Here is a 15,067-nt window from a genome sequence, read left to right on the forward strand (position 1 = left end):
TTGCTGAGCCAGCTTGAGCACCTGCTCTGGAGTGTGCTTTCCCCCTCTCACGGACATAAGCACTGCTTAACCCTGGTAGAATCAGTCCCATTATGTTGATTAAACATGTCACTGTGTTACAGGCATTCAATTGATGATTTTTTTAGCTACAGCATTTTTTTTTAACTCACACTTTGCCATGTGCTCCATAGAACGATACCACTGAGTGATACGGTATTTTCAATACAAATGCACAAGTTCATTCTCTCCTCACACAGAATGGAGCAAATCAGAAGAAATTCTGTTGCAGCAGGGACTGGAGTCATTATATGAGGGGAAAACTAGTGGGAGAGAAGTTGGGTCTACAACATCTCTGCTTTGATGATGTGTTTGTCATCCAATTGCAGTTTTTGAATTTGTGCTCACAAATATTTTTATACAAAATTATAGTTTGCTACTACCTGGCTCTGAAAACACTACCATTTGTTATGTCTTGCAAAAACCCAGAATTTTTCTGGCATACTGAAAAATGTGTGTCTGTAGCATAAGCATTTTACTTGTATATCTTATAGTGTTGCCAAAACCTCAATTGTAAATTCCTTTTTAAAGGATTTGCTTATTAAAGTATGTGATTTGTATTTTAATAAAAAAATGAAAAATATTCAAAAATTAGGTCTGTATTACTGTCATACAATAATTTTTCTGTCAAATGTTCCTTTATTAGTATAGGGAAGTGTATATGATGCTAAAGATCTTTTAGAGTAGCAAAAATGTTACATTTTGTTCACCATTTTCTGCAGTAATTGAAACTCAGGATAGCTTCATAATAAATAAACATTGAACAGTTTTTTTGCTATAGCATTAGACAGGTTGTCTTTACTGAAATATATTTTACAATTTTTTGGTGTTTGTACAGCTGAAGACAAACAGGCAAAGAGAGAACAGACCAGTATGAGTGGTGGCAACAAGGAGCTTCCTTTGTGTTCATGCTTATAGTGAAATTTGTGTGGCATGAATCATTGTATGTATCGATGCTTGACATTCATGTATCATACAGCACATTTAAAAAAAAAAAATATAATCCAGCTGTGTTAATGAATCTGCACTTGTTTTTCTCATTAATTTGATTTGATTTAATCAGCTTAAAGGTGTTCATTTGCCACTCTAGCGAATTGATGTAGTTTGTAGCATCTAAGAAGCTAACACGTTTGGGGTTTTTTTTGTTTGGGTGATATACATTCTAGTGTAAATGGCGTACAATGGAGTCACCTCAACCAAAGCACACCCCACAGATCTATTAGGAGTCAAAATTTGCATTTATTTGCTATTAAAGAACCAGTACCTATTCACTCCTCTGGGACAAACCTGAAGCATTTGAGATACAGGTTGCCCTTCCTCTTGATTTTCTGAATTCACTACTGCTGATGCCTAAAATCTATCTGACACACACTACTGTCTGAAAAAAAGAAAAACAAGGTAAAATTAGTATACAAAGTAAATTCATATTATTTTTTGTCCTAGATTTAGCAGTTTTTACGCCATACCAGTTTCTGCTCACTGCCTGCACACTTGCTGGCTGTACAAACAGTTCCCAGGTCACCTTGTTTACAGCACAGCTGCCACCATCTCATGTAGATGCCCCGGTCCTGACGGCTTTGGATTCTAGAACGATATACGTACAGTAAGTAAGGATTTCTTCTTCCCTGACAACACAATAGTGCATCAGTTTATTCAAGAATTCCAGTGAGTTCAATCAGGGGAAGAGTTTGTGACATAAAATTAAATTTATTATGATTAAATGCATAGAAGTGATTAGTTTAGTGGTTCTGTGAACCTTCTGATTATCACTTGCCAACTTAATTTCCATTTTGTCTTTACGCAATCAGTATAACCTACATATGGGCGTAGACTCTGCAAACTTCAGTGCAGGAAGTGTTCTGGTGATATGCCCGTTTGTAGCCCTTGCTTTGTGTGTTACTGTAATCATTTATCTATTGAGTGCAAATACAGCATTAAAGGTATGGCTTAGATTTATTTTTATGGTTGAGGGATTTATTTTGAGAATTTGAAAACACAGCCATGCAAAGTCACCTAAACAAAGCCTTACATTTTTCAGTATGGTCTAAATCTTTATTTGGACTGGTCTTAATCACATTTTGCTTTTATTTGCAGATGGAAAGAACCGGTAGAAGTAAATGGAATCCTAGATCGCTATATAATTTATATTGCCAACAATGAGCAGAATTTTACAAAGTGGAATGTAATCTATAACAGCACAGAACCTTTTCTGGATTTTACTATTCCGCAGCTTTCCCCGGGTACTGAATACCTCATAAAACTAGCTGTAAGTTTTAAAGATGTGTAGTAGAGGTATAAAATGGTGAAAATGATTGTGATTTTGTTAGCATCTTAATATTTAATGGTTCATGTGTCCACTTTGTTTAACCTCTTCTTTCTGAAGCTAAGGTGAATGAGCCATCCTGAACAAAAGTAGGTTTTTTGTTTCAAAACAGGCCCTCAAAACTATGCATGTAATTTTAATACAGGTTTTCTTCAAGGATAAGTTGGATGATAACTAATAAATAATTGACTAGAAATATATAAAATGCTTTAAAAACGTCTCCTGGACCCAACTTACAAGAAAACATTGAATGTATTTAAAAATATTAACCTTTCATATTTTGTGCAATGTTATTTTGTTCTTCATAAAATGTGTATGTAGAAGGAAATAGCAGAGAGGAAGAGTTCAGTGTGAAGTAGCGTTTTGTTTATTCAAAACATTTTAAGAGACATTAGTGTTTTCTTTGCGTTTCATTATCATTGGTTTTATTTTGTGATGAAATAGAACAGCTTCAGCTCAAAAGCAAACCTGAAAATATGTGAATAAAAGCAGGGGATTGTCTCTTGTTTAGGCACACTGTTCATTTTATAACAATAACTATATAAGGATATTTGCTTTGATAAATGCCATAGAAAAATATTCTGCTCTTGATTATGAATAAATTTACATTTATGTAGACTGGATATGCATTCATTTTTTCTTAACATGCTCTTGAATGTTCTAAATATTATACCACAAAAAATAAACTACCTTCAGGTAATGATAAGGATCTGACTTGAACCTGAAAAAACAAGAATATTCAGTCTAATTAAAGCTTAGATTCATGCTGAAATTAATTCATTTGTGCCTAGATATTTCAGCATAGCAAATTGTAGAGCATATAAAATAGCACCATGTCCAAAACTAAGGCAGTACTTCAACAAGCATTTTGTGCCTTTATAAAAAAGGAGAATTATCAAAAGAATTTGTGCTGTCCTTCACTGTACCACAGCTCTTCTCTGCTAGTGCCCAGCTTCTGTGCATGGGGGCACAAGGAGAGAGGCTCATGGAAGAATTAACAGCTATAATCTGGAGAGCAACTGGAACTGCTTCTTTTGGTGCCTCTGCCTTGGGATATGGGAGGAAGTGTTGTGTGGACATTGTTTTTGCTTCATCAATGTGCATAGCTTTCCTAGAAGTTACTGAATAAATTTTTAGGAATCTTTGATCTCTATATTTTATTTCTCATTTCTTCTTTTTTTTTTTTCCCTTAGTATTTGCATTTAATCAGTTGTAACCAGAAAGTAAGAAAAGATAATTTCTTCTAGTGACAAAGATAACCAGGTTTACTTGGATAAAATGCAATGACCTCTGATAGGCGGGTTAGAAGATCTAAATGTCCTTGCAGGTTTGAAAATGATGAGTCCAAAAGCGCATGAAAAGGCCAATATCTTTGTGATGTGATAGCTTTTTTAAAACATTTGGATCTATTGTATATAGAACTTGTTAGACTAGTTTGAGAAAAATGTAATATTACAGTTTTGCAAGTTATGAAGCTTAAACATGGCCAAATGTTACTTGTATACTTTATGAAAGAAAAAAAAAAAACAAGCAAAAAACCACCATCAAAAACCAAACACCCAAAATCCAAATCAAGCATACATAGCTGAAAAAAATTTGAAATATTTAGTGTTTCATATATAATTTAACTGAAATTTAATAAAAATTTTAAAGTAAAAAAGAAAAAATAGCAACAGTCAGCAATGGCTACTTAACTAAATGATTCCTTTTTTTTGTTAGCACAAAATGTTTCTATCAGCTAGAATCCTTTCCTTGTTTCATAGGTAATATTAATTTTGTTTTGCATCCATTCAAAAATTGGTTTTGGTTTATGTGGGAAATTGAATTATCAAAAGTTGCATATTGAACACGGGAATCAGGAGCCTCATCAGCACCTCACAGGCTGCTGGCTCTAACTTCTGTATGACAGGTTAATATAGGTTCATTAAATAAAGTTAACAAAATGTTTGTCTTTGTATGCTGTTACCAGCTTTCAGAATTGATTACTGCCATTTATTATTTAGCAATTGTATTCATAAATGAGTGCAACAGCTTTTGTAAGCAAATCTAATGCTTCTTTCCAAAAGTCAGCCAAGAAGACTTAAGGTCATGTCTTCATGGACTAGTGCGAAGGAACTTGTTTTTGTTGGATGGGTGTGAGCCAAGCCAGTCTGAAAGCAAATGGAAAGCTGAAAGGCTGCCTTTAGTAGCCAAGGTGTCACATGCATTTGTATGACTTGAGTGCTTTAGTGATTACCCTGTTAAGCTGATATCTCCTCAGGACTGTGTTGTGTGGGTAAGCTAGCTCAGGTGCCACGTGGAGCATCGTTATATGATGTCATTTTAGGTGATTTGTTTGTCCTTTGCCTGCCTGGTTGCTTTGGTATTTTGGCAAATTTTACCTGAAATCTGTTTCTCAGTGAAGTTCAGAATGACACAGTGGGACTTGATCTAAGTGTAGAATTTCATGGCTTTGAGCATCACTGGATGTGATTGCCAGAGTCCCAATGATGTCCAGTCCTTTTGGATACACTGATCCAAAATCCACCTGTTTACAAAGCAGAAGAACCATAAACTTCATGTCCCAGCAAATTTCAGGATACAAAAATTGAACTCCATGACATTCAAGAAATAAATGAATGGGAAGGCTGCTGTTACCAAGCCCTTAAAAGAAAAAGCCCTCCACTGCTGAAGTAGACCTGGTGGAACTTAGCAAGGCAGTAAGGAATGTACAAGGAAGAGGCCTTCCAGAACTGGTCTGTTTGGCTTCTTCATAAACCAGTAGAAGGGAAATAATTCAAAGATTATTCTACCTTTACTGGAAGAATAATTTTATTAAATATTTCCTTATCAAAATACTAATAGTTACCTCAGCATCCCTCTAAGCTGACTCTGTTTTTTGGGTTGTGGGTTTGTTTGTTTGTTTGTTTTTGTTTGGTTTTTTGTTTGTTTGTTTTGGTTTGGTTTGGTTTTGGTTTTGTTTTGTTTTGGGGGTTTTTTTTGGGTTTTTTTGGTTTTTTTTTTAAACTATCATCTTTAAAATAAAGGCCATTTTTTTGACATTCCCAAAACCGAGGTTTCCTTCTTTCGTCTTTATTTGGTAGTTCAGACTGAACACAGGGAGTCATTCCTTAGTTGTGTTGTGAGTGCAATTTCCAGTGAAATCCAAATAAACTTTGTGTATAAAATAGTTCCTCATTTACAAACAGTACTTATTTTTACCCATGGTGTCAGTATAAACTGTTGGAGGAGGTAGGAAATATGTTGACTGCTCTCTGATTTGAAACACAATGGGAAATAGGAAGTTGAAGGCAATCCTTTCAAATAAAATATACTAGATTAAGAGAAACATTTTTTTTTCTGGAGATCTGGTCAGCAAGGTTATTTTTCCTTTGTGTGCTGATGATCCACAGCGGGCTACTTGTCCACTTCAGCACATGAGCAACTCTGGAAAACACAGGTGGTCCCATAAATGTTATTTATGTCTGAATATGTCTCTATGTCTGAATCTGAATCTTTGTCAAATTCAAGTTTTGATTTATTTTACTGTTAAATAGTAAAACCAAAATAAATAATAAACTAACACAAAAATCTTTAAATCCAGTACATAGTGTATATTATTGTATTTTTTTAACTTCTCTAAGAACTTCTGTCTCTTGTTATTGCTAGTGCAATTGGCAAACCAGCACATGTAAAGACCATAGCTGTGTGCATGTAAAACTTTAAAAGCTTTATGGGGTGATATGCACATGTCCTTGCATATTGTATTATTTCATAATCGAGTAAAATACAAAAATAATGTGGTTAATATTTTGTTCTCTGGTAACTGAAATACAAATTATTTTACTTTATTTTCCATAAACATGTAATAATAACTGGTACATACTGGTTTATAATAGAGTGTTTTTTCACTATTTTAATCTTCATCTGCTATTGTGAAGTGTGGCACTCTCTGAATGGCCTTGCAATTTTTAAGTGCCTTGCAAGTTGGTCAGTATATTCTGTGTCTGGAACTTGTGAGAGCTTTTCAGTCATTTACTGGAGAGTTTTGTACTGTAAATAATATATATTGCACTAAAGTTATCTTTAACTGTGGCTGCAAAAGCGGTGGAAATCCGATTATTTATGAGTCACATTTAAATGGAAAATGCTGGAAGTCAAATAGTACAATATTTAAGCTATATTATACCTAAAACCAAAGTATTGTGAGTTATATTACATCTTCGTGTTATTTAAAAGAAGGAAAAAAATCTATGCTAAGAAAAGTATCTTTTATGAAAATGATAGACTTACTAAGTTTAGATATGTAAGAGCAATAAAACTTTAGCAACAGAAAAATTGCTAAAATTATTGATACTACACTGGAGTATGTTTATTTGTTTTGATTAATATTTTAAGGCTTGCACGGGAGGTGGATGTTCCATAAGTGATGCTAGCACAGCTATAACAGATGAGAGTACACCAGAAGGTGTTCCTGCTCCAAAAGCCCAGTCGTATTCATCTGACTCCTTTAACATCTCATGGACTAAGCCTGAGTATCCGAATGGTAAGTGAACTCTTTTAGCCTCAAGTTAAAAAGATGATTAGTAAAGGTAAATTAATATTCTAAATGGCAGCTTATATGTGGTGCTTAATTTTTAATGATCATTTTAGCACATAAAATACCTGAGATAGTATCATTGTCTGCAGCTGGGAGATTGTGGTTTTCAGCCTATCGTGCTGTTTCAGTGGCTCAAAAGTGCTCCCTTTTGATAGTTCTTGTGTACTGCATCTCATTGTTTAATGTTTTCCAGGACAACTGAGCTGAGGAATAGGCATTCCTGAAGAATATCAGTCTAGGATGTTAATTTCACCCTCCAATAAAACATTAATTTCTTTTACATTAATTGATTAATTTATTTTATGTTAATTGATATGTAATAATGATTAGATTTGTGTTCTGTGTAGTCATCATTTCCATATCTGTGAAAGTTAAACAATATGCTTTCTTTTGTTTAGAAATGTTTTCCATTATGAAATATCCATCCCTAAAACTTTTGGACAAATTTTACATTTCTAATGAGATTGCACAGTATCGTTCACCTTGGAATTCACTCTGATTTTATTATCATGCATGTAACAGTTTAAATCACTGCAGACAATGCATTGTAGAAATCACTAAAGCATTAGAAATACTTTTCTTCATTGACTTATCATATTGATATATATCATTTCTCCCAGTGATTTTACATGAATTTCATTTTTGTCCTGCAAGTTTTTTCCTGCTTTCAATTGTGCTAGAGCACATCCTACTTGTAAAATTTCCCTTAACACACTCTAAATAATTTCCACAAAACTGGTGATTGTAAAGCTACACATAGATAATATTCTGTGAGCTCTTACAACAATTTTAGAAAAAAAAATCCAGTATGTAATGTGTTAAATAATGTATTTGGTAATTTATGGTTCTTTCATTGGAAGTTGTTGTGGAAGATTTTGCCTCCTAGCCCCTTAGAAACTCCCTAACCCTGTTTCTAAAATCCCATCAGCATATGTGGCAAAGGCAAAGAGGCAGGAGAATGGGGAGGGGTATTGGATGGGAAGGGAGGAAATAGGGTAGGAAGGTCATGTATGTGACTTAGTGGATAAAGTCTAAATAATTTTCACTAAAATAGGCATATTTTGTAGTTAATCTCAGGACCTGATCCTGTTATCCTTGCATTGTGGAAAAAAAATCCAAATAGTTAGAGAATGGTTTAACTAATCAAATAAGTATAAATATATATGTATATATATGCATATCAACAGCACAAGATAAAGACCTATAGTTTAATAATTAAATATCCACCAACTTCCTTTAAAACAACTAAAAGTTGGGATCCATGACTAAATTTGGGTGTTGTATCTTGTTAATACACCATTTGCTATGTACAGCTTGGCTCTTCTTTTAAATATGGTGAACAGCTTGTTTGGAAACAACTGAGTGTGTTAGAGCACCCTCAGCAAGTGTGCAGACCTCACCAAGTTGGGCAGGAGTGTTGGTCTGCTGAAGGGTAGGAAGGCCCTGCGGAGGGATCTGGACAGGCTGGATTGATGGGCCGAGGCCAGTGGTACAAGGTTCGACAGGACCAAGTGCCTGGTCTTGCATTTGGGTCACAACAACCCCATGCAGCGCTACAGATTTGGGGCAATGTTGCTGGAAAGCTGCCCAGAGAAAAAGGACCTGATTGACACCTAAACATGAGCCAGTAGTGTGCCCAGGTGGCCAAGAAGACCAATGGCATCCTGGCCTATATCAGAAATAATGTGGCCAGGAGGACAAGGGAGGGGATTATCCTCCTGTACTTGGCACTAGTGAGGCTGCATCTCAAATCCTGTGATTAGTTCTGTGCCCCTCATTACAAGAAAGAAATTGAGATGCTGGAGCATGTCCAGAGAAGGGCAGCAGAGCTAGGTGAGGGTGCTGAAGCACAGGCCTTATGATGAGCAGCTAAGGAAGCTGGGAGTGTTTAACCTGGAGAAAAGAATGCTCAGAGGGAGCATTCTTATTGCTCTCTACAACTGCCTGAAAGGAAGTTGGAGCAAGGTGGGGATTGGTCTCTTCTCCCAGATAACAAGTGATAGGACAAGAAGGAATGACCTCAAGTTGTACCAGGGAGGTTTAGATTGGATTTTAGGAAAAATATCTTAACAGAAAAGGTTGTCAAGCATTGGAACAGACTGCCCAGGGAAGTAGTTGAGGCACTGTCCCTGAAGGTATTTAAAAGATGTATAGATGTGGCACTTTGAGACATGGTTTAGTGGAGAGCTTGGCAGTGCTGGGTTAACAGTAGGACTCCATGATTTTAGAAGTTCTTTCCAACCTAAGTGATTCTCTGGTTCTGTGATATATGTATTAGTGTACATTCCCATTCTCCAGTTTTCTATTTCCATCCTTTTCCTCATTTTATAAAAAGAATTAAAATCCAGCCAACAATAAGCAAGCTCTAAAACTTTTCACTGAGCAAATGCTTGATCAGGAAAACTTGCACTGTTCTGTGACTTTGTTTTGTTCATTCTCAGCACATCTTTTGGGCTGCCTAGTGGTCACGTCATTTATAATCGCTCTCTGTGTCAGTGTTTTAAAACTGTGTAAGGGTCTGAAAAATACCGTAGTTGAGAAGACTGAAATATGAGAAAGACCAGCGGAAGGCACTTTCCCTTAAATTTTCTTACTTCAACCTTCTACTGGTGCATTCTTATAGTCAGAAGTTCTAGATCTCTGGGACCATTCCTTTCTCTCTCCCTTCCTTTCTTCTGCTACTGCATGACAGATGTTACTGTTTATTTCCGTGGGCTGAGAAAGCTTATCAGCTTCGAATGGGTGTGTAGGCTGACTGGGGCTTGGACAGTACAAACTTTATTAGGCTCTCGTGATATATGTGGAGTCCAGCTGCTTGCCATGATTTAGAAAAACTTAAGGAGAATTAGTATGCTACCCTTGAGGCCAAAGGTGGTAAATAGGATTAAAGGCTATATGTCTTCTTCATGAAGATAGCACAAAGAGGGGAGTCAAGCTTTGAATCAATACTGAGTTACAGTGGGGATACCACAGAGGTACATATGACACCTACATTAATACCAAATGATCTCATTCTGATTCATGCTGTTACCATAAGTATCAAAGGAATTAATAATGGTTATAATGATTTGTCAGGCATTGATCTATACCCTCTGATGATCAGTGATAGGACCTGAGGGAATGGCATGGAGTTTAGGGGAGGTTTAGGTTGGATATTAGGAAAAGGTTCCTCACCCAGAGGGTGGTTGGGCCCTGAAACAGGGTCCGCAGGGAAGTTGTCACTGCACCAAGCCTGGGAGAGTTCAAGAAGTGTTTGGACAATGCTCTCATGCACTTAGAATGATTTTTGGGGTTGTACTGTGCAGGGCCAGGAGTTGGACTTCAATGATCCTTGTGGGTCCCTTCTAAGTCAGTTCTATTCTATGATTCTATGATACTTTAAAAGGGTTGGTTCTACTGGTATAGGTCTTAGAGTATCTCAGTGTTTGGAGTTTTTCCTGTGTGAAAGACATGGTTAATGGCAGCATTCACATGTTTACTCTGAGATAAATAAAATATTTTTAAGTGTATCTACATAAAATTAGTTTATTTAATGTAGAGCAAATATCAACCATTAATGCTCTTGCTTTACAAGCAACTAGACATAGAACCACAATGGATTTTTCCTTTAGGAAGCCTGTCAAATGTGGTAGGATTGATAGTGTGAGATTTACCAGGACTTCCTCCCACACATCTCTGCTGTCTGTTTAGCCTCTTACTTTTCTAGAAGAGAAAAGAATTGAGAAGTCTGTGAATCACTTCACCATACTCAGCTCTGCATTGGTTTAGCATATAAATCTTTTGAAGTAGAACTCTTCAAAGCTCAGCTGAAATAGTTGTGTGTACACTTTTATTTACGACGCATTTCTCCATTTAGTAGAGAGGAAAATCTTTTCTCAATTTCAAACCAAATCTTCCTCAATGTAGATTCAAAAACATTCAGTTTTAAAGGAAGAAACAGTGAGCTGAGCTATATTTTTACAATATGAAATTGTTTTTTATGATGTAAAGTTTAGAAGGCATCCTCCGAACTAAACTCCCTTCAAATGACTCCTATAAGTTTGCATTTATTCGCTTTAAGATTTCACATTGAAATAGCTTCTAAAAAGGGAGAATATTCATAAATGAGAAAGATGGAAGAATAGGTCTGAGAAAAAGGACTCCTTTGCAAGTGCAACTTCCAAAGTCTAAATCCATAAAATTCTGTCTTCAGTTCATTAAATTCAAAACACTATATGTATGGTCTGTACAGGATTCATGCAATCTATCCTAATATGCACCTTTGGAAGAACAGAATTTTAGAATTCCTTATAAATTAGGTAAACAATCACCTTCAGTTTTTGAGTTGGTATTAGCAAATTATACAGGAAGGACCATTCTTTCCTGTCTAAAAGTCTTGCCAATGTTTGTTTTCAGTTTGCAAATATGTTTTCTGAAATAACTATCATCAAGAATGAGCCACCAGTAAGATATTTTATGTGACAAAATTATTCGTTGCTGATTTATTGTAGCTATACCACTGCCTTGAGTTGTCCTTCCACATTTCGATTATATTGTAGATTTTTTCTAAGTCTAAAGCTGTTAAGATGTGGGATAGTTGTCTGTCTTTCTTTTTTCAATAGCCATATGCATATGAAGAAGTTTCAATAGCCATATGCAGAGACTGTGAACCAGAATTGCCTCAGTTTTCCTGATTCTGAGGTGATTTGGCTGCTGTCCAGAAACAAGTTTGTTAAAGGGTTATCTTTGGAATAGTGTAATTGTTTTAAAAGATGCAATCCACTTGTGAGGTTTTCAACAGTTAAAGATGGAAGTGTTTCTTCTGAGTTTTGTGTGCAGAGTCACACTCAAAACATTATGTGCTCAACTGTAAACAGTTTGAAATGCTGCAACTACTACCACCTTGATGTCTATAGCATTAGTTTTCTGCTAAATTCTGTAGCGTTTTAGATATTGAATGCTATCACATTGTTTTATAGGTATTATTACTAGCTATGGATTGTATATGGATGGTGTTCTGCTGCAAAATTCATCACAGCTAAGTTGTTATGCTTATGGACTTGCTCCTTGGAGCCTGCATTCCTTCAGAGTCCAGGCATGTACTGCAAAAGGTTGTGCTTTGGGTCCATTGGTGAGTATCTTAATTTACATTCTGGGAGTGTAATAAATGTCAGATGACAGTGAATATCAGAATAAATGGTGATGATTCACTCTGGGCAGTACTAACCCATCTGGCAAAATGTGACATTTAAAAAAAATCCTGTTTAAGTGCTGCTAAAGATTCAATAGGTCATTGTTAGGCACCATTCCAAAGTAGAACATAGGTACTGTGAAGAAAGACAAAAACTGAGGCTGAAACACACATTATTGAAATTAAATAGAGTTAATATGTTTGAAAGGTGCAGATGTGCTTTAACCAGATTTATAAGGATGTATATAAAGAAAGAGTTACTGTTCCAGTAATGAGCAAATTTCTAACTGCCTGACTGAAAGGACTAAAGTTAATTTGAGAATCACAGAAGCCAGAAGTGGCAACAGGAGCAAGGAAAATATGGTCATTCATAAATCTTTTGAATGCAAGTATGTGATCAAAATATTATACTGGATATATTTTAACAGTCTTGTACAACACCACATTTTTTCAGGATTTGAGAATACAGGAATATTAAATTTGACATGTGAAAAACAGGCCTTCTGAGGCTTTTTTATTTTATTAAAGGTTTTTAGACATATAGCTGAACTGATGAATCTAGTATGATTTCATAGTTCTGTAGCTGATGAATAACTGGAATAGTATCTATTATGCTTGGTTTTGTTTTCAGACACAACTGAGAAAGAAGCCTGTGTTTATTCTGGGATAACAATTTGTTTAATTAAGCTGTAACTGTGCACTTCTAAATTTAATAAAAAGAAAAGGAAGAAGAAAAGAGAAAGATTTGGGAGGTTTTGTGGTTTTCATTTTTTTCCATCACAATTTATAATATCACTATTTTGTATCTTTGAAGAACTTCTAGGTTTTATTTTTATGATATAATTTGTTAGTCACATTTCCAATATTATTTACAAGATTGCTTTCTTTCAAATGCTGGTAATGTTTTCTATCTGTAGAAGACAACTAGACTTTATAACCATTAAACATTTTATAGCTTGCTCTACTTCGAAGGATATTTACTCTTAAAAGCTTGAATGGCTTTTTGCCAGTTTTTCTTGTACATTTTTTACAACTTCACATATACCCCAAAAGCAAACCTTGTTTTAAGGTATTTGATGTGCAATAACCTAATCCATTGTCTTAGTACTGATGTTTAAGACAAGTCATTACCAAACTTTGCATACAGATGAAATATGTGTGTTTTTACTGTCCTATCAAATAGGCATCAAAAAGGCAGAACAGAATAACAGTAGTTGGGGTTTTAAAACATATTTTTACTAGCCTTTTTTCACATCTCCACTGAACTACAGACTCATAACTTGACTTTTGAAACAATTCAAAGTAGGGGTTGCTGTAGCTGATACTCATCTGCATCCCATGATCAGTACGCAAACTGTTTTCCAAAGCCAGTGATCCATCTCTAATCACAGGAATTGAAGTGCAACATCTTTATTTAGGCTCACCTAAGTGCTGCCTAAGTGCTACTGGATCTTTATTTGATTTTTTAAAAAGATTTTCATATCAATTACAGAGTAAATCCAACACTTAAAACAAAAAAGGAAAAAAAAAGAAGAGAAACCTAATGTTTTGCCTCTGCTCTAAATAGTATGGGAAACATCTCCCAGCAGTAAATTGATATGCTTCCAGCTATTTTTGCTGCTGATCTTGTGCTTTAATGTGCCCTAATCGATCAATGAACATTATGTGACTATGCTAAATATAGGATTTCTCCAGTTTATATTTCTGAAGATGGCTCTGAAGATCTTAATCAGTTATGAGATTAATAACATTAGCTGTTATTCTGTTTCAATAACTCTTTTCTTTTGGGTTAGATAGTTCTTGTTTAACTTTTTTTTTCTGTGAGTATGGTTTATTTTCAAGTGAGATGCAAATTGTTGACATATAAATTAAGAAAAGCTAAATTTTAATATCTTTCTATTAAAGCCATGATATTGCTTTTGTGTCTGTTCTAGCTGGGTTGTTTTGCCTGAAAAGAAAAATAACCTGGATTATAAAGAAATACTGTAACCTCTAACAGATACTTTAGAGAAATTCAGGAGAAGTGAAATTCTGCTGGTTTTGAAATATGTTAGCTCTTGTAAATCGCTTGTAAATAAACAGAAATGATCCCCACTGAATAATTCTCATCTCAACCCACTGCAATTAAACTTAGATTTCAGGTTTTTATCTTATGCATATTCTAGTACTTTTTAAAAAAACTTAGATGGATGACTATATTTGCCCTATATTCCTATCCTATGGTTTGGTGTCACGTATACAGTAGCACAGTCTTTGTTTATTAAGTGATTGATACACACATCTGAAAATATCACAGAATTTAGTATAAATTAATGTTTAGAAAAATAAATATGAAACAGGTTTTCTGTGCCATATGTTTGTATAGCAGGTCATAAAGAAAAAACTGAAGACATAATACAGCTGTTGTGGCTGTTTAGGATGGGATACAGATTGCTACAAATTCATATTGTTTTAAGATTTTCTTTAATCTTCTTCAGTAGAAAAAAATAGTTGTTCTCTTCTTCATGTTTCTGATATTTCTGATTGAAGTACCTGCATTTAGCAGCACTTTATAGGAAACTATTTTAGTTTAGAAAGCACAGTTTAGTTAAATTCTTCCATGTTTTTGACTGAAATATCTAAATAATCAAATGGCACTAATCCAATAAATCTGTGGAGTATTTGTTTATCTTTAGGCATGTAGTTGATCCTGTTGACTTTACTGCAACTTATCACCTATTTTAAGTATAACAGAGTGTATGAATATAGAAGCACATATAGAGATATTGATGCACATCGAAGATATAGTCTGGCACTTGTAAAAAATAAGCTTTCCAAATTTTACATGCTGAAAAGTAAAACATTCATGTTTCAAGGACAGAGAAAGTATATTTGGTTATTTTGATGACAGAGCATGTGTGCAGATTAAAAATAGCATTTATTAGCACTCCCATGAACC

General features: G+C 34.9%; 1 protein-coding gene across 9 annotated transcripts in view; it reads left to right on the top strand.

Annotated features, from left to right (window-relative positions):
* USH2A (usherin) overlaps positions 1 to 15,067 on the top strand; it is a 385,399-nt gene that overhangs the window by 193,933 nt on the left and 176,399 nt on the right. For all 9 annotated transcript variants that reach the window (XR_010428978.1, XM_064648236.1, XM_064648230.1 and 6 more), the window contains 4 exons: positions 1,501 to 1,660; positions 2,152 to 2,323; positions 6,758 to 6,905; positions 11,918 to 12,069. Coding sequence is in view for 8 of the 9 variants with exons in the window: in XM_064648236.1 (XP_064504306.1) it covers positions 1,501 to 1,660; positions 2,152 to 2,323; positions 6,758 to 6,905; positions 11,918 to 12,069 (632 nt within the window). In the remaining variant the exon portion in view is untranslated. The remainder of the gene's footprint in view (positions 1 to 1,500; positions 1,661 to 2,151; positions 2,324 to 6,757; positions 6,906 to 11,917; positions 12,070 to 15,067) is intronic.

The sequence above is a fragment of the Pseudopipra pipra genome, chromosome 3 (genome assembly GCF_036250125.1).
Source record: "Pseudopipra pipra isolate bDixPip1 chromosome 3, bDixPip1.hap1, whole genome shotgun sequence".
In the NCBI taxonomy this organism is placed as follows: Eukaryota; Metazoa; Chordata; class Aves; order Passeriformes; family Pipridae; genus Pseudopipra; species Pseudopipra pipra.